This window comes from Marmota monax, unplaced genomic scaffold (assembly GCF_021218885.2).
Source record: "Marmota monax isolate L192 unplaced genomic scaffold, Marmota_monax_Labrador192_F-V1.1 WCK01_AAM20220418_F8-fsc00210, whole genome shotgun sequence".
In the NCBI taxonomy this organism is placed as follows: Eukaryota; Metazoa; Chordata; class Mammalia; order Rodentia; family Sciuridae; genus Marmota; species Marmota monax.
The window spans coordinates 1,528,470-1,551,652 of record NW_026695248.1 but is presented as its reverse complement, the minus strand read 5'-3'; the positions used below and the strand labels follow the sequence as shown (position 1 = coordinate 1,551,652).

At 35.7% G+C, this 23,183-nt stretch overlaps 1 protein-coding gene across 5 annotated transcripts in view; it reads left to right on the top strand.

Annotated features, from left to right (window-relative positions):
* Positions 1-23,183, top strand: part of Rev1 (REV1 DNA directed polymerase) — a 78,998-nt gene that overhangs the window by 10,419 nt on the left and 45,396 nt on the right. For 3 of the 5 annotated variants that reach the window (XM_046440369.1, XM_046440371.1, XM_046440368.1), the window contains 2 exons: positions 12,737-12,800; positions 13,487-13,613. In XM_046440369.1, coding sequence (XP_046296325.1) covers positions 12,747-12,800; positions 13,487-13,613 — 181 coding nt within the window. In that variant the 5' untranslated portion in view covers positions 12,737-12,746. Of the gene's footprint in view, positions 1-2,129; positions 2,150-12,303; positions 12,324-12,736; positions 12,801-13,486; positions 13,614-23,183 lie in introns of those variants that run through there. The other 2 variants (XM_058578312.1, XM_058578311.1) reach the window with 2 other exon arrangements.

The following is a 23,183-nucleotide window of genomic DNA, read 5'->3' as shown; positions in this document are numbered from 1 at the left end:
TGAATCATAGCGAATACGTGGTAAATATGAAGTAAACCGTGAATTCAGACCTGGAATTTTAGGGGAGAAGTGGGGTGCAGAGATTTTGTTACTGAACCAATTTAAAACCTTCACTGGGTGAGTTGTATTTAATCCAGTTGTGAAATTCATTCTACTTGGAGCACATAGTAGCAGCATTCTCTCCACTAAGTGTATACTACTTTGGTTACACTTTAGATATAGGCAAAATCAACCTAAGATTGGCTGCATCTGAATTACTTGGGAACTTCTTAGGAATGCAAATTAACAGTCCTACCCAAGCACCCAAAGTTTCTGAATCAGAAAGTTGGGGCCCAGGGGTGTATATTTTAATAGGCCTTTGCAGGTGATTCCGTGCATGTTCAAGCATAAGAACCACTGTTTTAGAGAAAACTCCCCTCTTCTTTGATCTTACATCCTTCATTCTTCAGCTAGGTTGTCTATTACTAATCCTTCTACTGTAGCCTTTGAAATCCCTGATTTAATGCATCCTGAACTTTCCTCTAGATAATCATTTGCCACTTCTCCTTAGTGAAGGTCAGTGACTTTACTCTTCCTTTAGGCTTTTTTGAAAAATCATGTCATCTCCAGAATATTTTTGCTTTCCTTTGTCACTGATCCTCCTTATACACATGCTGACTTTGAGGTGCACCTGAGATATCCTAATGGAGATAGATGTTTAAGAAAAACTTTTGGGCCATGTGATTTGGAATATAGAAAACAGAAAACTGAGGGAGGGTTTTTGGAAACTGGGTGAAGAATTCTCTTCAGCTCTGGAAAGCCAGAAGAGGAAGTCCTCCTGGGTGATTCGTTAAAACAGTGTCTATTTCTTTTTTTGTCCCTTTGGGAATCTTGTGATTCCAGGAAAGAAAATTATAATTCTTTCAGAATGCACCCTTCAGTTTGTATCACATGGCCTTGTTAAATCAAATATCATTTTGTATTTTTTTTGTAGTTATATACCAAATGATGAGAGAGAGAAAGCTCTTTTATTTTGAATTGTTTGGGATGGAAATTTTCCGTTCAATAAGATCCACCTCAGCTGGGTGCTGTGGTGTACACCTGTAATCCCAGCAGCTCAGGAGACTGAGGCAGGAGTCTCATAAGCCTCAGCAACTTAGTGAGACTCTTGTCTCAAAATAAAAAGTAAAAAGGGTTGGGATGTGGCTCAGTGGATAAGTTCAATCCCTGGTATACCCTCCACTCCCCCCCCCCCAAAAAAAAAAAAGATCTGTCTCAAACTAGGGCATTTTATAAGTGTTTCAAATTTGCAATTTCAGTTTTTTTTTAAAATATGTGTCTTTTTATCTTTATTTCCTTTAATCTGTTTGGTTTACTTAAATATGGAATCAAAATCATAATAAAATGCTTAAGTATTTTTACATTTTAGGGGACAGGCTAAGCCTGTATAACAGAGACTTCTGCATACAATGAAATCAATATTGGAAGTTTTCTTCTTGCTAATAATAGTCTAAAAGTAGGCAGGAAGTACATAGCAGGTGAGCAACTCTGCTTTTTCAGGTCATTCAGGGTCTCAGGTTCCTCCTTTTTTTTTTTTTTTTTTTTTTTTTTTTTTAGCTATTCCTAGGTTATTTTATTTTATTTGGTTCTGGGAATTGAACCTAGAGGTGCTTTACACTGAACCATCCCCCAACCCTTTCTTATTTATTTGTTTATTTGAGGCAGGCTCTCACTAAGTTGCTTAGGGACTTGCTAAGTTACTGAGGTTGACCTTAAACTTGTGATCCTCCTGCCTCACCTCCCGAGTTGCTGTGATTTGAGGCCTGCACCATTGCAACTGGCTATTCCATTGGTTATTGTATTCTTTTCCCATAGTTGAAACTGGGTTACCGCACAAGTGTATTCCTGAAAAAGAGGTAAACAACTCCCAGTCAGTCTTGAGCATGGGAAAGGGGAAGAAGAAAATAGCATATATATATATATATATATTTTTTTTTTGTTAGGCATTGTTGTGTTTATATCTCAATGGTGAGAACTTAGTCACTGCTGATTTGATGCATTTTTATGTGGGCTCTCTCTCACCCAGCGAGGAGGTCTACAGAACAGGGTAGAGAAGAGTGTGTCTGTGGAGTCACGAATCAAGACCTTCTGGAGACCAAGCTGGAAGCAGGTCTGATTTTATTGCATAGTTACCATGTATATATACTCTTGGGCAGTCGTTAAGCAGATTATAGGCAGCCACCAATACAATTTCTGGCCAACTATCCTTGCGGTGACCAATCGAGGAGTGGACCATGGAGCAAGCACTGGGACCACAACACATGGCCTCATGCTCAGGCGCTGTGCATACGGGGTAACCGTTTTGCTGCTCATGCGCCTACCATGAGTGGGGTGGTTTGCCACTCAGGCACCCTTAACATATGCCAGGTATGCAGTACTCCATGCATCTGTCTTCAAAGATTTTTGGTATTGGTGATTGAACCCAGGAATGCTTTCCCACAGAGCTATATCTCCAGGTCTTCTCTTAATTTTGAAACAGGGTCTCACTAGCTGAGGCTGGCCTTCAATTTGTGATAACTCCTGCCCTAGCTTCCCAAATTTCTAGGATCACAGGAGTGTGCCTTATGCCTCTCCTGATTTTAAAGAAGGCTGGGAAGTGTAGTCTCTAGTTGTCACCCATTTCCCATTAAGGGGGATAGGAATGGTGTTCCATTTTGAAAGAAAGAAAGGGAGGGAAAAAGAGGGGAATGAAGAAAGAAAGGAAGAATGAAATTTGGAGGAGAGTGCCATTCTGTCAGCTGACCATCCTCACTTTTGACACCCAGCTGCAAGTTTGGGGATCCTCATGATTATTTTCTGGTTCAGTAATTCTCTGAATGAGATCACAGAACTTCTGAAAGTTCTTGTACTGATGCTAAAAGTGCTTGTACTTATGATTGGATTTATTATAGTGGAAAAGGTACAGATTATAATAGCCAAGGGAAGAGATACATGGGGCACAAAGAGTTCCACATGTGGAATTTCTGGTTATTCTCCTAGTGGGGTCATGGACAGTGCTAATTTCTGGCACTTAACGTATGACAGTACTCACTGAATATTGACTAAAGGAAAATTCCAGGTCTTGGTGTCCAGATTTTGACCAACATTTATATATAATTGATTGCTGGCATGGTTGACTTTTATAAAGTCTTCAATTTTTCAGGAGGTTGATAATACATGGTCCAAAGCTGCTACCTTAAATCACATTGTTAGACTGTTTAGAGTGGTTTGCAGCCCCTGGTAAACAAAGGCTTTGGATATGCAGGACATTCCAAGGGTTTACAGATTACTTCCTGACTAAGGCTAGACTTAATTTTTAGGTAAGGTTAATTCTTTACTACTATCCAGCTGTGCTTATGGATAGGCACATCTTTTTTTTGGGAAGGTATATAAAAAGTTGCATAATATATGTATGTGTCTTAAAAGCTGTGTGTGTGTGTGTGTGTGTGTTTTAATGGCTACAATAAATGCAAGAGACTAGATTTGTCATGTCCAACTCTGTCCACATAGGAAAGATCTAAAATCTGGCTGATGTATGACTTGCTGGTTGTCAGTGAGCCAATTAGGAACAAAGTTGGTGTTGTCTCTGGGGTCTCTGTTTATCATGAATATAAACGAGATGGAGCTAATCTAGATGGAGCTTACTTGTAGCACCTGTTTTCTTCCCTAGTTCTGTTAGAAACATGGTTCCTACTATGTCTGACTCAGACTAATGCATAAGCATCTGTTTTGTTGAATTGTATTAGGTGAGTTCAATTCAGTAGGAGTGTTTTTATACACTTTTTAAGCAGTTCCTGGTGATACCATTGTGATTTTCTCCATTGAAAATTTGGAAACCTTCCTTGTTTTCAAGATGTATCATTTTGAACCACAAACTGCTACTTCGGCATTATCAAACATTTTAGCTTCTCTACCCTAGAAGGCAACTGTGTGCAAAATAGTATTTGGCCTGCCTGTTCTATAGAGTGCTATATAAACTTTAGGGCTGGGGATATGGCTTAGTGGTTGAGTGCCCCTGAGTTCAATCCCTGGTAAAAAAACAAAACAAAACAAAAAACAACAACAACAACAACCCCCCCCCCCCCACCCCACCCCAAAACTGTAGATATAGCTTTTTGGAAAAAAGCGTTGTGGGAATGTGAGGTATTTCTAGTGGTGTAAAGAATTTTAAATTTAAATGTTAAAAAAATTTAAAAACCATGAAAGGAAGTAAATATAAAGTTAGTCAACAGGTGAATTTTTTAGATGGTGTATTATGGGTAATTCTTCCTCCCCCTTACTGTTTTTTGTTTATTCTAATCTATACTAAACATAAATTGAGTTTATAAATACAGCAGGGAAAAACTATTTTGAAAAGGAACACCCAGCAAGACTTAGCATAAAATATAAATGTATAAAACACAAATCAGTGATCAAATAATAGAGAAGGTCCCCCAAAAAGAGAAAAATCAGACTGTAGCCTTTTAAAAAATTTTTGGATAGTGTTTTATGTCACCTTCATTTGATAGACTAAAGTTTTTTGTTTTTTTAGTTATAGATGAACACACTGTATCTTTATTTATTTTTATGTGGTGCTGAGATTAGAACCCAGTGCCTTACACATGCAAGGCAAGTGCTTTACCCCGAGCTACAGCCCCAGCCCTAGACTAAAGTTTTTGAGTTCTGTGTTTATTTGGTGTTGATCAAAATGGATCTCAGTTGTGTGTGGTGACTAATGCCTGTAATTCCAGCTACTCCAGAGGTTGAGGCATGAGGATCACTTAAACCCGGGAGTTCTAGGCCTGCCTGGGCAACATTCTGGCTCAAAACAAAGCAAACAGACAGAGTAACTCATCTAGTTCAGGAGTTGTTTTATTGCAGCAGAAAAATTGGAAATAGAAAAATGTTTCTGTATACTGAAGGTAAAAAAATTATAAAAGACGGTTGGTTCTATTAGATTTGAAATAAAATCTAATGTAAATATCTTGGACTTTTATTTTTGTATATTTTTTAAAAAGGTGTCTTAAATACATGAAATACTACTTGGATGCAACACTGTTCTTAGAAAATGTACACTGTTACTTGATTTTAGAACACCTAAAAATCAAGTGTAAAGTCTAAAGTTAGGTACTTCTGTGGAAATTGCTACAAGGGCATAGTGCACTCAGGTGTCTGATTTTTTTCCCCCCTAAGTAGCTTGGTGAGAGTCCCTTCAGAGAGGAAATCTGACTACAGTGTGTGCCATGGGTCTGAAAGAATGCTGTACTTCCCTGGTTATGAAATTCAGGATATTCTATAGTGCTCTTCTAATAGCAGCCTGAAAACTATAGCTTTTAGATAATGATGGTCTCAAAACAAAATATCCAATCAGCTGTTTTAGATCTGAAAGTTACACAAAAAGCTGCTTCTCTGGTGTCAAAGCCTTTACCATTTAAGGACCAAATAAGAGCATTGGAGTAGGCATTGTCAGTTTTTTTTTTAGGCCTGTGGTCTAGTACCCCATTACTTAATTTCTCATAAGAACAGCACATGGTCCTTTTGCAGTTGGCCTCCCACTGCCCACAGTTCCAAGAAAGGATCCAGGTTTTGCAGTACAGATTGCTTGGAGAGGTAGCCTCTTTCTCAGCTTTGCACTCCGACTCCACACAGTGGTTACACCCCACCTCCCTTTCATGTATTTTGCCCATTTCTGTGATCCTAGTGCATCTAGCTTCAGAAGTTCTATTTAAAAAAAAAAAACAAACTTCCTTTGCTCCTTTAAATATTATTTAAAAAAATTTTATATCTATGTAAAGTAGATACGATATAAAACTTACCATTTGACTGTTTTTTTTTTTAATGTTTTATTTTTTAGTTGTAGTTGGACACAATAATACCTTTATTTATTTTTATGTGGTACAGAGGATCGAACCCAGGGTCTTGCACATGCTGGGCGAGCGCTCTACCGCTAAGCCACATCTCCAGCCCCGTTTTAACTGTTTTTAAGTGTACAGTTTAGTGGATTAGTTACTTTCACATTATCCTACAACTATCACCACGATTCATCATCAGAACCCTTTCACCTTGCCTAAAACTTAACCCATTGAATAATAACTCTTCCCTACAACCACCATTCTACTTTCTGTCTCTGAATTTATCTGCTTAAAGTAACTCATGAGTAGAGTCATACATATTTGTCTTTTTACAATGGCTTGTTTCACTTAGACTTACGTCTTCATGGTTCATTCATGTTCTAGCATGTGTTGGAATTTCCTTCCTTTTTAAGACAAAATATTTCATTTTAGATATATACTACATTTTCCTTATCCATTTCTCCCATCAACAGACACTTCAGTTTTCCTGCCTTTTGGCTTTTGTTAATAATTAAGGTGTGAATGTGGACTAGAAATAAATAAATATGTGCTTGTGTTCACACTTTATTTTAGGGTCTATACTCAGAAGTAAAATTTCATAATCATGATAAGTCCATTCCTAATTTTTTCAACAACTGCTGTACTATTTCATTTCCTTCCTTTCTTCCCTCCGGGATTGAACTCCCAGGTGCTCTGTCACTAAGCTACATCCTCAGTCCTTTTTTTTTTTTTTTTTTTAAATTATTATTTTGAGACAGAAACTTTCTGAGTTGTTCAGGCTGGCCTTAAACTTTTGATTTTCCTGTCTTGGCTTCCTGTGTTACTGGGATGGTAGACATGTGCCACCATACTGTGCTGCTGTAGTATTTTCTATAGAAGCTGCACCATATTTTATTTTCACCATAGTGCACAAGGGGTCCCAGTGCCTTTCTATCTTTGGCAATACTTTTCCTTTTTTTTTTTTAATAGTAGCTATCCTATTCATTGTGCTTTCAATTTGCATAATGATTAGTTATGTTGAACATCCTTTCAAGTGCTTATTGGCAATTTGTGTGGTTTTAATATTAAGTTGTTGAGATTTTTTAAAAAAATATACAACCCCTTATCAGATATAAAATTTGCATATATTTTCTCCCATTCTGTAGCATTTGTTTTTACTCTTCTGTTCTCTGCCCTTCTTTTTGTGATGCCAGAAATTGACCCAGAAACTTGCCAGTGCTCACTGTCACTGAGCACACTCAGATCCCCTGTTGGGTCTTCTGATGTACAGAGAAGTTTTAAATTTTTAATGGGGTCCAATTTATCTACTTTTTGTTGTTGCCCGTGCTTTTGGTGTCATAGCCAAGAAATCAATGCTTTCTTAGTTCTAAGAGTTTTATAATTTTAGCTCTTATGTTAAGGTTTTTGATCCATTTGGAATTAATTTTGTATATGGTATAAGGTAAGGGTTCAACTTCCTTTGCATGTGATATCCAGTTTTCCTATCACATTTATTGAAAAGATTGTCCTTTTCTCATTGAATGGTCATGCAGAAGTCCTTTTAAACGTAGATGTCCTTGGGACATCATACCTTAAGTCAGTTCAGTAAATACATTGGCAGAGAACTGACAGCTAACCAATTAAGATAAACCTTGAGGAAAAAAAGAAAGATGTTGAGAGATGGAAGAGAGCCAAAGGCAAGCTTATTTTATTTCAACTTTGCCTAAAGTAGGGTAGTAACCACAGGCTGCTGTCCTTGTCACATTCATGAATTGTGCTACACAACTTAAAATGTACACATTGCATTCATTCATTGCATATTTGCATATTAATTTCATAGAATAAATATGTCTTATGTAACTATTAAATGAAGGTAAGATAACACCATACATTTATAGATGACCATAGTAATGACACTGATTAAAAGCAATTTAAAGGCGGTTCCATTAATCTTAATATTCAGTAGACTTTAGAGTTTCAAATATGTAACCAACAGATTAATACTGGTGAATATTTGGGCATTTTTTCTCTATATGGGGTGAGTTTTACTTGTGTCTGATGAACTGTTTGTACTTAAAGTGTTAATAATTCTTTTGTAAATACATAAAACATCATTTTTGCATGAAAGTGATTGCTCCTTATGATGAACTTCATTTCCTTGGTATATGTTAAAATCCATCAGTAGCCATAGTAAAGAAGGCAGAATGATAGTCTTTTTAGTGGGATTTGACCACTTAAAATGTACAGAATGTGTTCTAGCAAACAATGAACTAAAGTTAGGTAAAATGCAAGCATAAATAATCTTGTTATATTTTAAATAATCCCGTCCTTAATGAGAAACTTCCTATAGTTTGGACATCCCTTTTAAAAGAATAGAAGTCAGGAAGTCTTGCATTATAGGCATTTCAAATCCTTGGCTCTTATAGACACAGCTGCTCTACCATTTGCCTTAAAATTGGCCTTACCTGGGCAGATTTCCAAAACATTAAAAAAAAAAAGAAAAGTCTGCTTAAATTAGAAGGGTTTAGGGAGTAGAATCTTTCTTGCTTGCTGTTTCTTTCCGCCACATCCACTTTACATTCATATATGGCCACCTAAGGGATTCTTCTGAGTGCTGATTCGTTATACTTGTTTTTTTAGGTGAAGAGATGTCACGCCAAATGCTTTAGACTTACCCTGTGTCATAGCTAGGTAGTCCTTTGAACTGGGGTTTGAACCCAGATCTTGTGTCAGTAGATCTTTGCTTTTTGTTATGTTGTAGATAGATCATGGATGTTCATTTAAATAAACTGTTTTATATGTAGTCTCAAAATTTGATTTTTACTCTGAACTAGCAAGGTATATTCCTAGAATAGTAGCTAATGTTTATTGAGAACATACTCTATATGCTAGGAATAAAGGTACTATTACATATATGAATTCACTCATTTTCCATTTTTAAACTAATTTTTGGAGATCCATAACTGCAGTATCTATTAATGTTGCTGGATCAGAAGAAGATGGTAGGTTATTTAGGTTGCACAATACAGGTTTAGAATCCTTTAACGCTTGCCCCAGGGTCATCAAGCATTGTGAAATTGGCTTGGGAACCCAGTCTGCAAGAGTTGGCTCAGAAAACAAGAATGTGATATTTATTTACAAGTCTAATCTTGATAATTGGTTAGTTGTCAATACTAGGAGGTTGCCTCTCAATGAGCAGATTTAGTAAATAAGGCATAATTCAAAACATTGCTTGGAACCAAGAATAAAAACAGGGAGCACATTATTTCTGAGGCATATTTCTGTCAAGTAGTATGCTGATTGATTGCTTTACTCCCTTTTAGGGAAAAGTCTAATTTGAAGAATCAAATCAGTCACCTAGAGGGAAGAACGTTTCCCTGGATGTATCTATAGGGACATTGGCAGAGCCACTTTCTTTTTGTGATGGTCCTTACTGGCTTGCAGGAACTTAGGCCTTTTACATCTTAACACATTACAGTTTCTAAGAATAGGCACTTTTTGTTTGTTTGTTTTTTGGGTACTGGTAATTAAAACCAGGGGCTCTCTACCAGTGAGCCAAAATCCTCAAACTTTTTATTTATTTATTTTTTGAAACTAAATTGCTGAGACTGGCCCCAAACTTGCAATTCTGTCTCAGCCTGCCAAGTCACTGAGATTACAGGCGTGCACCATCATGCCCAGTTAAGACAGGGTTTTACATTTGCTCCTTCCTGATTTTACATTATATAAGCAGCTCTCTGGATGATTTGCCATTAATTCCCATCTATTGTGTGGATCTCCTTAGCATTGAAGGTGTGTTACTTGCTGTTTTACCTGTGTTACCACATTTTGGGGGAGAGGTATCTATGATTGATAAGTAGATTTAGTAAATATTTGAGTGTGAATATTTGGAAAAATGTTATTAAGAGACATAAAAGCTAAGATTAAAAACTCAGGATATCTTTTCAAATATTGATGTATTTGGCAACCATATATTTGGGATGTATTTCTGTTACTGTGCTTTATAGGTTACATGTAAGTTTACTTTCTTTACTCAGGAAGTATTTATTGCCTGACTACCTATCATTTACAGTGTATTTTAAATGTTTGCAACATATAATGTTTTGAGTATCTGAAAGGAGGTGCATGTGGGTCTCAGTGAAGTATGAATTGTATGTATTAACAGAAGTGTTGATAAACATAGGGTGGTTTGTTTCCTGTTGCAACATCTTGCTTTTATTTGGCCTTACACTTGAGGTGGTCAGATGGTGGCTTTGCTGCATGCTAAAATTTGTCCTCTAAGTAGCATTGTTTCCCAGCATTGTGGAGCTGAATCATGTAGTTTGCTTTGCGCTCCAGGGTGCCTCATCCTGTCCTGCTGAAAATCTTCCGTTTGAGTTTTTTTGTAGGACTTGTATTTCCTTGCCTTGTGCTCATTTATTTTTTGGTTGGAAAAGTTTAGAACTTTTTTTTTTTTAAATCTCCTTTAACATAGTAATTATGCTGGTTAAAGTTTGTGTTAAATTCAGTATTTCTAGGTCTGTGATTTTATTATTCTGTTTTTACTTGTACTTTGTGTCACAGACTTTATATTTTATTTGTAAAATTGATTGTAGAAATATGTGAAGTTTAGGATGTTGCTATCTTCCATAGTGGATTTACATTTGCTTCTTCTAGTTGTTTTGAAGTTTTAGCAATCCAGGAGCACCTTAACTATTTTCAGAGATAGAAATAATGTAAGGTAGGATTCAGTTTCTGCAAAGTTGTAATCAGTTTACTTTCAGTTTATTCTTCTACCTAGGGCCCTAATCCCAAGCAGGGAGATACATGTGTATCTTTGGAAGATGCTTCAATTCCAGTTCTTATTCTCTTAGCACCATGCTTGTCAAAAACATTGCCCAGCCTTTCAGACACTCCTTGAGAACTGGTGAATACCTTCAGAGGGAAAAGTGATCCTGCTTTGGGGAGGAGAACTGAGTTGGTAGATTTTCTTTGTAGATTTTGTCTTGTGATTCTTGGCCAGTAATTTCTACTTTCCCTAGGCCTTCTATATCTGGAGGCAAGTTTTTTAAAAACAATTTCTATATAAAGTTCTGCATTCAGCTTTGTTTTATACTTGTATTCTCAAACCATCAGTAAGGATTTTCTTATTGGCTTTTTAAAAAAGTATATATTTTTGTTGTAAATGGACTCAATACCTTTGTTTTATTTATTTATTTTTATATAGTCCTGAGGATCTAACCTAGTGCCTCATACGTGTAAGGCAAGCGCTCCATCACTGAGCTAAAACCCAGCCCTCTTATTGGCCTTTTGCAGTGGGACTGTAGTAGAACTTAATAAGTGGGACACTTAAATGATTGAGCAAATGGATTAAGCTTTTAAAATATATTTTGTTATTTGATTTACCTTTAAATTTAGTAGTTTAATAGTTTTATTATTGTGAGTTTGCATCCTTGGCCAGAACTCCCAAACTCTTGACTTGTAAGATCAGGCATATGGATTCAGAGTTTATGTGAAGTCAAGAAATGTGTTAAAACATTTCTTAAACTCCCTTAAAATAAGGGGTGAAGACTTTGTTGGGGGGGGGCCTAGGCAAAGAAGAAATATTTAACAGAAAATATGGCACTTCTGGGACTTGATATTGAACACATCAGGTTTCTATGCTCCTGCGTATAGCAAACTTAAAGTTCTCTACAAAGAGTTAATCAGTTTACCTTCTATTTTCAGAGCATTTTATATATGCCCCTAAAACATTTATATTATCTGTCTCTCTGCTGGGACTTAACTCTTTGAGAATTATTTCTTTGTATCTTTAAAGTACAGACAGAACAAATTCATCATTCATGTATGTGCCAGTAACTAAACCCCACAGTATACCAAGAACAAGAGTATTTGAAAGAAAATGCTTTGTCTTTCTCATCATGTTTTAAAGTGGTGTTAAGTAAAAGATTCTCATTAATCATAACAAAGCTCATTTGATGACTTTGATAATTTTTTAAAACAATTTTTAAAAATTCTCCAAATTTTTTTATTAATTGACGCACTTTTTGTGGTGCTGAGGATTGAACTCAGGCCTCTGTATGTGCTATCAGCTGAGCCTCACTTTGATAATGTTGAAGGCTTCATATAGTAACCCATTGATACAAACCTATGCAGTGACTTGAAGAAAATCCTAAATAGAAGTTATATTAAATTTGTGAAGGTTAATGCAGTGTGGCCATTTCAGTTAAAAGATTTGACCTTACAGGGAGTTGTATTTAGTGCCATTTTGACGTAAATAATTTTTTGTCTTGCAAGTCATCAAGCCTGCCTAACACTTGTGATGGCCATCATTTGGTCATCCTGGTGGTTTTTACAATATAGTTGGCTGGCTAAGTGTTGCCTTAAGAAGAATGCCAGATGTACTCGATTATTATACGTGATAATCTTTCTGCATCATGTCCTCTATGACGTATTGTTTTAATTGACTTCTTTTAGGGCTTTTTGTAGATTGGTGAATTACACTGGAGCACAATTGTAAGTATCCACTATGTAACAACAAAGACAGGAGTTGAAGCTGTTACACAATGGTTAATGAAAGGAAATGTTTTATTAATTAATGGTAACAAGTTAATAAGTGTGGCCATGTTTGTTGCATATGATGATGTTTTTATATGAGTGAACATTAAGATACCTATTTAGGAATGCATAAAAATTTATCTATAAAAATTGAAATTTACAGTAGTTAAACTCTAGGAGGGTGTTTTAGGGACAAATTTCACTTGTAAAGCAGTCTGAGAATAATATATTTTGGAAAAAATTTACTAGGTATTGGATTAATTGAGCATTTGAATTTATTTTAATTTTTTATTTTTCTTAATACTGAAATAAAATGATAATTAGGAGTACACTGTGTTATAAAATTGATGTTTTTTTTCCCCCCAATACAGAAGCTCCACCATGAGGCGAGGTGGATGGAGGAAGCGAGCTGAAAATGATGGCTGGGAAAAATGGGTGTGTTTTAAAGAATAAAAATATTTTTTATTCTTTTAGCTTATAATGTGGCTTAAGGCATAAATTTTAAATCCCTGTGTTTTAAGTGATAGCTTTTGATATTTTGAGGTTGAAGTTACCTAGTGGAATTAGTGCTACTGTCAAGTAGATTAATTAGATCCAGAATTTAGCCATGGAATCATTCATTGTATTCTTAATTCCCATGTGTAGAGGGCTGCTGGTTTGTTTAATTGATTTATCTTATGCTTCTTGTATAGAAATAGTAGAAGGCACTCTAAAAATTTGCTCTTAGACCACTTGTTAAATATCTGATTGTTTTAAACTTTGGTGTAACTCAATCAATTGTATATGTAAATAAGAACAGTATAAATATGATAAATTTAATGTCACAAAAAATTTTGTGACATTAAATTTATTATGGTTGACTTTTTCCTTTTTAAAAGTAATATCATAAGAGTGTAATAAGGTTATTAATATTAAAATTGAGTTGACAGAGGGAAGAGTTTTACTTGATCTGCCTGTTTTTTACCTTGCTGTGTGGTTCAGGTTTAGGATGTCATTATTTTATCCTAGTAACTAGCATAGAATAAGGTTGTCTTCTTATTTTTAAAATTTAAGTTTCTTGAGTGGGGAGTGGAGGGAGATAATATAACCTTTGTAATTGTTTTATCTTTCTTTAATTCTAGGGTGGATATATGGCTGCCAAGGTCCAAAAATTGGAGGAACAGTTTCGAACAGATGCTGCTTTACAGAAGGATGGGACATCATCTACTATTTTTAGTGGAGTTGCCATCTATGTTAATGGATATACAGGTTGAGTATTTTTTATTGTTTAGGTACCTATTTTGACATGTACTTTTTTAGGCTTGAGAATATATTTTGTTTCAAATTTTCTGCTTTTAATTATTTGTCATGTATATGAAAATGATTTTTAAATGATAAAATGCTGTCCATCTACAACATGAAGAATGAAGAATATTTTATGTTGCCCTTTTATAGCCATTCCACTTCCCTTTCTGTGCTTGTCATTATCTTAATTTCTTGCAACCAGTAATCTGGTCTCCATTTCTATATTTCGTCATTTGTCATTTGTTCAACATATAATGATGTTGTATAAATAGAAACTATAGTATGTAAACTTTTGGGATTGACCTTTTTTTTTTTTTTATTAACTCAGCATTTGTCTCTGGAGATTCATAAAAATTGTTAGATGTGTAACTTGTTTTTTCCTTCCTATTGCTGAGTTGTATCCCATAGCATGACTATATGGCAGTGTTAACCATTTGCCCATTAAAGGACATCTGGGTTAGTTCCTGTTTTTTTGTTTTGTTTTTTGCTATAAATGTTGTGTAAAACTTGGCATCTTTAGTTTTTGTAAGTTAACAAACTTTTCTGAAGTGTTTACTGTTTTATATTCCCACCAGCAGTGTATGAGTGATGCATTTTCTTTGCATCCTTGCCAGCATTGTTTTTTATTTTATCTATTTTAGTAGGTGTGCAGTGATATCTCATCATAGTTTTAATTTATATAATTTATATTTATATAGTACATAATTTATATTTCTTTGTCATATATGTGGTATGTACATTCTGTTCCCCATGCTATAGCTTGTTTCATCATCTTTTTGTGAGGGGTGGTTACTGGGGATTTGAAGTCAGGGCCACTTGACCACTGAGTCTCATCCCCTGACCTATTTTGTATTTTATTTAGAGACAGGGTCTCACTGAGTTGCTTAGCACTTTGCTTTTGCTGAGGCTGGCTTTGAATTCAAGGTCCTCCTGCCTCAGCCTCCCCAGCTTCTGGGATTATAGGCGTGTGCCACCATACCCAGCTCTTTCATCATCTTGACATGATTTTTTTACAGAGCATGAACTTTTTTTATTTTACAAGGTGTAATTTATCCATTTTTACAGACTGTGCTTTCAGATCTGCCGCAGTCTGGCTGGGCACACAATCACGAGCCACCACACAGCTTGTAGATTCAAACAGCAACTCTTTATTCCCGAACTCACACCAGCCGTCTACAATCACGTTCTGGGGAAATCCACGTTCTCTGCCCAAATCCACCTCCACTGGGCTTCTATCTCCCAAAAATATACTGTCTGAATCCCGTTAGAACTCAAGGGGAACTCAGGCAGCAGGATACTCCCTATTCCCAGCAGGAATAATCTTAAACCTTAAACCTGGAACCTAAACTGGGAACGCCCTAAACTCGATTATCCTAAACCGGGAACACCCTAATCCGCCCTGGTCCTTGAGCAGGGTCACCTATATTCAATGTCACTGCAACATGGGGTACGCTGGCAAGGAAATTGTCATACCTACTTGGCTAATGGCTCCCAGCATCTCTCCCCTTCTGATTAATTAAACAACAAGCAATGTGGCTTAAGGACCGTGCCTGGTAGGTTGTCCAATTCAACATATGGTTCTTACCCGTCATCGGAAAACTGACCTTTAGGCGTCAGCCTCCTGTCTTAGGTTGATACCACTGCAATTGGATCATACCCGTCACTGACTACCGGTCCAGCATACAGCCATTGGCCCTCAAATTTTAGACCATCACTAGCAGAAGGGAGGAGGATACAGAAATGCCACGACACCAAGCCAATAGACGGCTCCTTGGGAAAAATTGCATCACTGGTGACACCATCAGCAAAGATATGTCAGCACTACCACAATTAACATGGGGTGCGCTGGCAAGGAAATAAAAATTGCATCACTAGTGACACCATCAGCAAAGATATGCCAGCATTACCACAATTCGCTGCACCAAACGATAGTTACATAGTCCAGGCAAGTTCTGCAAGCAGTTCAAAGCAGAGGAATCTATCAATATGTCCATTTCCTCCCAAAATCCGTTTCCTCCCAAAGTAAGTTGACTCCTTGATTGAGCACTACTTGTTGAGTTATATTCATTGATGCATCAGTTTATACAGTTTACTGTGATAGCTATCATAGAAGTTGTAGTTTGGTTTTATCTTTGTCTTCACCGGCACTGGGATGAAGATAGGAATTCTGGCAATGATGCTAAAGAGACATTATCCTGAAAAGAATTATTAAATATAATGAAAAGGAAAGGTGAAAGTAAACAAACAGATCTGTTAACCTACTTTAAAAACAATCCTTAACAGCTGTTACCTAATTTAAATTAAACCATTTAAATCACGTGAATAAAAAAAATAATAATTCGGATCCATTTTTTCATGAGCGCTCCTCATAAGAAATATGGACATACGCACATACAGACATACAACACAAAACACAAGAGTGTACACAAACGTACAACACATAATAGTAAAGGCCTTGTAGCTTTACCTGGCTGAAATCTCCATTGCAATGTTTAAAAACTCCACAGTCAAAAAATAAAGCTGATCAGAAAAACATTAACCTAGGTTTGTATGAGCTCAAAAAATAAAAATAGAACCTTATGATGTGGAAAAATGCAATAATAAAATAGCTATTGAAAAAAGCATCCTGGTTAATCACTGTCGCAGATGTAAGAATGGCCAACTGGAGTTCTGGATATCAGCTGTTATGGATTTGAGTCAAATCATCTTCTTTTCAATCTGTAGAAATTGTTTTAGTTAATCTCTCTGGAATCCAAATCGGCTGCTGTTCTCCCTGTGGAAAAACACAAACAGAGCCCCGACTCCAGACAATCACTGGGTCAGGACCTTTCCATTGTCCTGTTAGAATATCTTTCCAAAGTACTTTAGGCTTATGTACATTTTTTGGATACATATGTCTTTCCGCAGCACTAAGTCCTTATGAATCCAAATTTTAAAAGTTTAGAGTAAAAAGGGTTATTTTAAGTTTATCTTTGGGGAATATATACCCCTTTACAATTCTCTCTTTTTTGCTTTAATAAGTACATGTCTGTATCTAATAGTTGTCTTAGCCTTTTGCATTTTCTATCTGAAATACCTTTACTTGACATTTTCAACCATTTTCTATCTTATTTCTATCTTCTAGTTTTTTTTTTTTTCCTAAGGTTTGTATTTTTACCCTTAGTTGCTTATTTTCCTCCTAGTTTTTTTTTCTTCCTATTTTGTGGGTTTAAAATTCTTGTCTTCCTACATTTTTTTAATCTTTCTACATCTTGTTTATCTTTTTTCTTTTTAACTTTCTATACTTCTGTCTTTAAAGTTTTTCACTTCAAATTTTTAATCTTCTTTATCTAAATATCTTTTATCCTGTTATCTTCCCATTTTTTTTAAGTAATGCCTTTACGATTAACTAGGCTTCAAATGACGCAATCTTTCCTCCATCATGAAGGCATCTTAACCATCTTCAATTTAACCTTTTAAAGCCTTTTAATTATCATCTATACTGTACTTTTAAATGTACTTTTTCACCACCTACAACTTCACTCTTTTAAACGAGGCTTAGATTCTGTTTAAATCGCTTTAATGTTAGTTTACATGGCTGCCCTTCAACCAAAGGCCTTTTTTTTTTTTTTAACTCCATTGAGAAGCTTTGTCTCAATCTGCCATGTACAAATACCTTTTTCTTCTTTCTTCCTTTCTCAAGCTTTTAAAGTAAGTCTAGTTTCCTCAAAATCTTTTTAAATGGCATTTTACAACTTTTTACTTTACCACACAGAGATTATCTCATCTAGAAACATTTCTTTTTCTTTTAACCTTCCATATTAAAATATATTCCCACATCTTGAATCTTTTTATATCTCTTTTTTAACTGTTAACCCTTTTTATAAATTTATATTCTGAAACAACTCTTATAAAATTTCTGATTTAGACAAATTACTCCACTTTAATAAGATGAAAGACTTTCATGTTTTTTATGATACTATAATACTATAATTGAAACCCAACTGAAAATTTTTCTACTCTTTGTATATAAATTACACATGATAGAATCTTAACACTTAGTAACCTTGTTTTAGCAAAGACACAGACCAAAGCAATATTAAACATTTTTCCATTTACCAATTTATGAAAACACACATGTTTAAATATATTACCTTATGGGACTTAATAAGTAAAGAGTGGTTGCTGTTTCAACATTTTAGCTTTGTAAATTAATCAGAACTTTGTAGAAACCAAGATCTTAGACAAGTGTAGCAAACAGAACTAGCCCTCTCTTTCTTGTTGAAGAAAAATCTTTCTACAGGATACCATGATGGTCCCATTGATATACTTAATAACTTGTCTTTAAAAAGCCATGGGCTACATTTTTGTATTGTATCAACATATGCCCTAATTGTTCTTGGTCTCACTGGGGTGCCTCCTTCCTCTAACAATTTCTCTTGCTCGGAGGCAAACAACTTCAAACCTTGAGTCAACCATTTTCCCCAGTTTGCCTGAGAAAGTTCTAGGAACAGGCAACTTGAAATAAAAACAAAATAAATCAAAACAATAACACATTGTTTTTTGAAATGTTCACCCATTCTTTCTCTCTTCCTCAAGAGCGAGAAATTTCACTTACCTCTAAGCTTCAGAAGTTCCCTGTGTGGGACGCCAAATGCCGCAGTCTGGCTGGGCACACAATCACGAGCCACCACACAGCTTGAAGATTCAAACAGCAACTCTTTATTCCCGAACTCACTCTGGCTGGGCATTTGTGCCCAGCCAGACTGCGGCAAGATCTAAAAACATAGCTTAGTGCCAGTCTCTATAAAGATTTTTCTCTGGGTGTGTGCGTGTGTGCACACACAGGAGTTTTGTTTTTGTTTTTGTTTTTTGTAAAAACTTTTTTAAGTTTTGTGTTTTACATTTATTTTGAGTTTTGGATTAGTTTTTTTTTCCCCTCCATGAATGTCCACTTGCCTCAAAACCCTTTGTTGAAATGGCTATCCTTCCTCCCTTGAATTACTTTTTTCTTTTAAATACTTTTTTAGTTGTCAACGTACCTTTATTTTATTTATATGTGGTGCTGAGAATCGAATCCAGTGCCTCACACATGCTAGGCAAGCTCTCTACCACTAAGCTACAACCCCAGCCCTTGATTACTTTTGTACCTTTGTTAAAAAATCATTTAGGTATATCTGAGTGGAACCTTTTTCTGAGTTTCCTACTGTGTTCCACTGTTTCCACTGTTCCACTTTATCAGTACCACACTGTTCTTGTATAGTAAGCTTTATGATGGTGTAGAACAACGTCTCTCAGTTACTACTTCTTTTGTCAAGATTATTTTTGCTATTATAAGGCCTGTGCCTTTCCATATGTATTTTAGAATAAATGATAAAATTCTGTTGTGTACCTTGCTAGGGTTTGATAGTAATTAAATTAAACTGTAGTTCATTTTGGGGAGAATTAGCATCTTTATTATGTTGAATTTTCCAATTAATAATCCTTCCATCACGTTTTATTCTACTTTAATTGACTAAGCAAACATATTTTGGATGCTGCTTGTGTGGAAAGATGTGTGAAAAGAGGTAGTTGATAGAGAACGTGGATTATGTGACTTATAAATAATCTCTGTGAATTAGAATAGAGATGAACAGAGGAAAACGGAAGCAGTTGCTTGTGGGAGCCTTAGTGAATCTCCTTCAATAATGCAACTGAATTTTTAAGCTGGGTCTTGGATAAATGGGTTGAGGCATTCTAGTCCTAGTCTTTAACCTGCATTTTCACTTGCAAATTCTCAGGTTTACTTTGATTTTCTAGATTTGTCTTTTTACTTTGCAAGTTTTGTGTTTCTGTTCATTCTTTTGCTCTGATGAAAAGGTTCTTCTCCTCCGATTTCTGTAAATTAGTAATGCAGTGCATCCATGAAGACCCAGATTAAATCAGTTTTTGCCTCTTTCCCTAAGTCAGTTCATAGATGTAAATGTTAATATCATCACTGCTAGAATCATTTATTTTAAACCTGTGTTTTCAGGAGAGAAAGCGGACCGTCTTGAGCAAAAAGCAGCTTCCCCTTGGTCTGGTGTGTTAATATTTATGGAAGTACAGTAGCTAGAGCCTGCTGCAGTTTTCCCCATGCATGCTCATTGCCCTCTTATCGTATTACTTTTTGGGTGCAAACACTTGAGCCAAGGATGTGGTCTGGATTGCTTACCATTTGCTTGTTTTGCATTCTGGTGGTTCATGTGTTTCCTGCATGATGGCACTTTTTGGTGGGTCAATGTATCTTTTTATGTATCCCCACATTCTTTTCTTAACCAGTCTCAGAACCTTAAATTTGCTTTTCTTTTTCTTTATAAACTAGTATTGAACCTATGGATGCTTTAACACTGGGTTACATCATCAGCCCTTTTTATTTAAATTTTGAGACAGGACTTTGTCAGATTGCTTAGGGCTTTGCTAAGTTGCTGAGGCTGGCCTCAAACTTGGGATCCTACCACCTCAGTCTCCTGAGCCACTGCAGGATGGGCCGCTGCACCTGGTTTGTTGTTCCATTTGTTTCTTCAGATCTTCATCATACAGACTGTTCTAAATACCTCTTTAAAGAGACCTTTTCAGACTGCCTTTATCCAAAATTGGTGTCCATTGCTCTCCAGTTGCTCTCTAACCCCTAATCCAACTTTATTTTTCTTTATTACGTTTATCTGTAACAGGACTGATATTATTTTTCTGACCTGTTATTTTGTCTGGCCAATGAAATACAAATATCCTGGAGCACAGACTTGAATCTTGTTGATTGCTGTATCCTGTGCCTGGAACTTTACCTAATACACTGTAGATGCTCAATAAATATTAGTTGACTGGGCAAATAAGTAAAATGTTTTTGTATTTGTACATCTGAATGTTAAAATGTTTTCAGTCACATGCTAATTTAACACAGTCATCTTAAATATTTACTTTTTAATATGAAATGGGCCACATTCTAGGCCTACTGAAGTATAATAATCTCTAGAAGATAGACTGGGGATCTGTTTATTTTTGTGAAAGCTCAAGTGAGACAACGCTTTATATATAGTGGACAGTAATTGCACCACTGTATTATTGGTGGGATTGGGACAGTTAGAGAAAAGAGATGTTCTGGTTATCTTGTGTAAGCCACAAGATAACCAGAATATGTGGATAAAATCCAGGTTTTAACGACTTTAGCACGTTGGAGTTTGTAAAAAAAAAAAAAAAAAAGGCAGGTGGGTGGGCAAATACTTTGGCACAACTTGCAAAAAGAAATGAGAATATGCATATGTAACAGATGTACAATTCAAGTGACAGGGGTTTGTTTGAAAACTTACAACCATACATTAATGTTTTCTGAACACATGAATGTGATTGTCACCAGAAGAAATCTTCAGATTTTGTGTGCTGGAGATAATGATTTTAGTGTATGGAATCATGTAACAGTTTTATAAGGGACCTTCGTTTTCATCTAGTTTAGTCTCTCATTTTGCAAATGAGGAAATGAGGCTAAGTGAGGTGAGTTGAGCTGCCCAAGATCACATGACTTTTCAGTGTTAACCTGCACCTGGAAACCAATTTCTCATTCTAGGATTGCCACCTGTTAAGGTTGAGCAAGGGCTGGGTGTGGCGCAGTGGTGGAACATTTGCCTACCATGCTCTAGACTTTGGTTTTGATTGGATTCCCAGCACTGTACCAAAAAGAAAAAGAAAAAAAAATGTTGTTTGAGTAAGACTTTCACAAGACTGGACCTGAATCTGAATTTTGGCCATTTTCGTAGCTGCATGTGACTTTGGGAAGTTAACTTCATTTCTCCAATCTGATTTGTTTTTCTTTGAAATGAGGATTATATTACTTGGTAGGATTGTCAGGAGTAAACTATAATATAGAATGCAATGTTAAAGCATTCAGATATTTCCAGGCTTTTTGTTGTTGTTGTTGTTTTTGTATTTCTGATCTTTACACTATGCATAGAATATAACAATAAACATTGATTTTGAAAGGGTTCCACTATTCAAAATTAATCGGCCTAAAATTAATGCTATTTATAAAAACTTATATCAGGCACATTGAATGAATAATAATTTGTTATTTAAAACCTTAGTAGAACTTTAAGGAAATAGTTCTTTGGCACATGTTCCTTAAAAACCTCATTCTAACCAACACTTTATTTTTTTCTATTGGTAAAGTCACCTATGAAGCCATGAGCCTCAGAAACACTGTTTTATTTATTTAAGGTCCTCACTAAAATATTTGTGGGTAATGATTTTGTTGGCTGGAATATTGTCATTTTCATACTCTTATTAATTTAAAAGTAATATGTTCAAGAAGGATGTGTAATGAGGGTTTAGGGATGTTAATTTTATCTGCTAACTATTTGAATTGGTCCAGTCTGTTTACTTTCATTAGGTTGTGTGTACTGCTGTGGGAAATGAAATGGTCATTAGACTTCTGAAAAGCTCTTTTAGTTCTGACACTCCCTAGGGTGTGACATTGATTGTAAAGATGGAGGGTTGAATTTCCCTTAGTCTATTTTTGTTTTTTCATTTTCTATTCTTATTCCTTCCCATACATTAAGGACATTCTTAAATGAAGACTTACTGAAGGGTGAGCAATAGAGAAAGATTTGTTAGGAGGAATTGTGAGTTGGAAAAATTTTATGGGTGGAGCAGCCTCACCTGATGCTGCTTCCTTCCTGCTTTGGGATAAGAAATGGTAATGTTAATACTAATAACACTGGTAATAGCTGACATAATTTTTTTTTTCTGTCCAAGGTACTTTTCTCAGTCATTTATAAATTTTAATTCATTTAGTCTCCACAACAGCCCTCTGTTGTTATCCCTGTTCTACATATGAGGAAACTGAGGCTCTGTGAAAATAAGAAACTTTCTTGGGGTCCACATAACTAACTAGTGACAGAGCTAGAATTTGAATGCCCTTCATCTTTGGTGTCTGTCCTCTTAGTAAATGAGTGGTGTGTGTGTGGAAGGAAGTATTGCTGCCACATGCATTCCATGTGTGCTAGAGAGGTGGACTCCAGGAGGGAGCCTGTGATGCATTGAGGTTGTCAATTAATTCAACACATACTTACTGCACATCTGCTTTGTGTAAAGGGTATGAAAACAAGACAGGGAAGATTCCTGTCCACAAGGAGCATATGTTACAGGGGTAATTGACAATAAAGTAAACAAATAGAGAAGGTAATTTCAAATTACCAGTGCTATGAAGAAAATTATCTGCTGCAGGCAGTATGTCACACAGTGCATACAGATTTCATGATTTTGGACACTATCTTCCAAATATTTTTTTGTAATTAACTCCACATTTGATGAATTAAAGGAGCATCTTACATATAAAAAATGAATTTATTATGTAAACCTTCATAGCTATTTGTTTATATTGTTTTGAGGTTGTAAGATGGGAGCATGCTTTACTACTGAAGAATTAGAACCAGAAAGAAATACTGTTTTGAGAGAGAGAGAGAGAGAGAGAGAGAATGTGTATGTGTGTTTTGAGAGAGAGAAAGAAAGTGGTGTGTGTGTGTGTGTGTGTGTGTGTGTATGTGT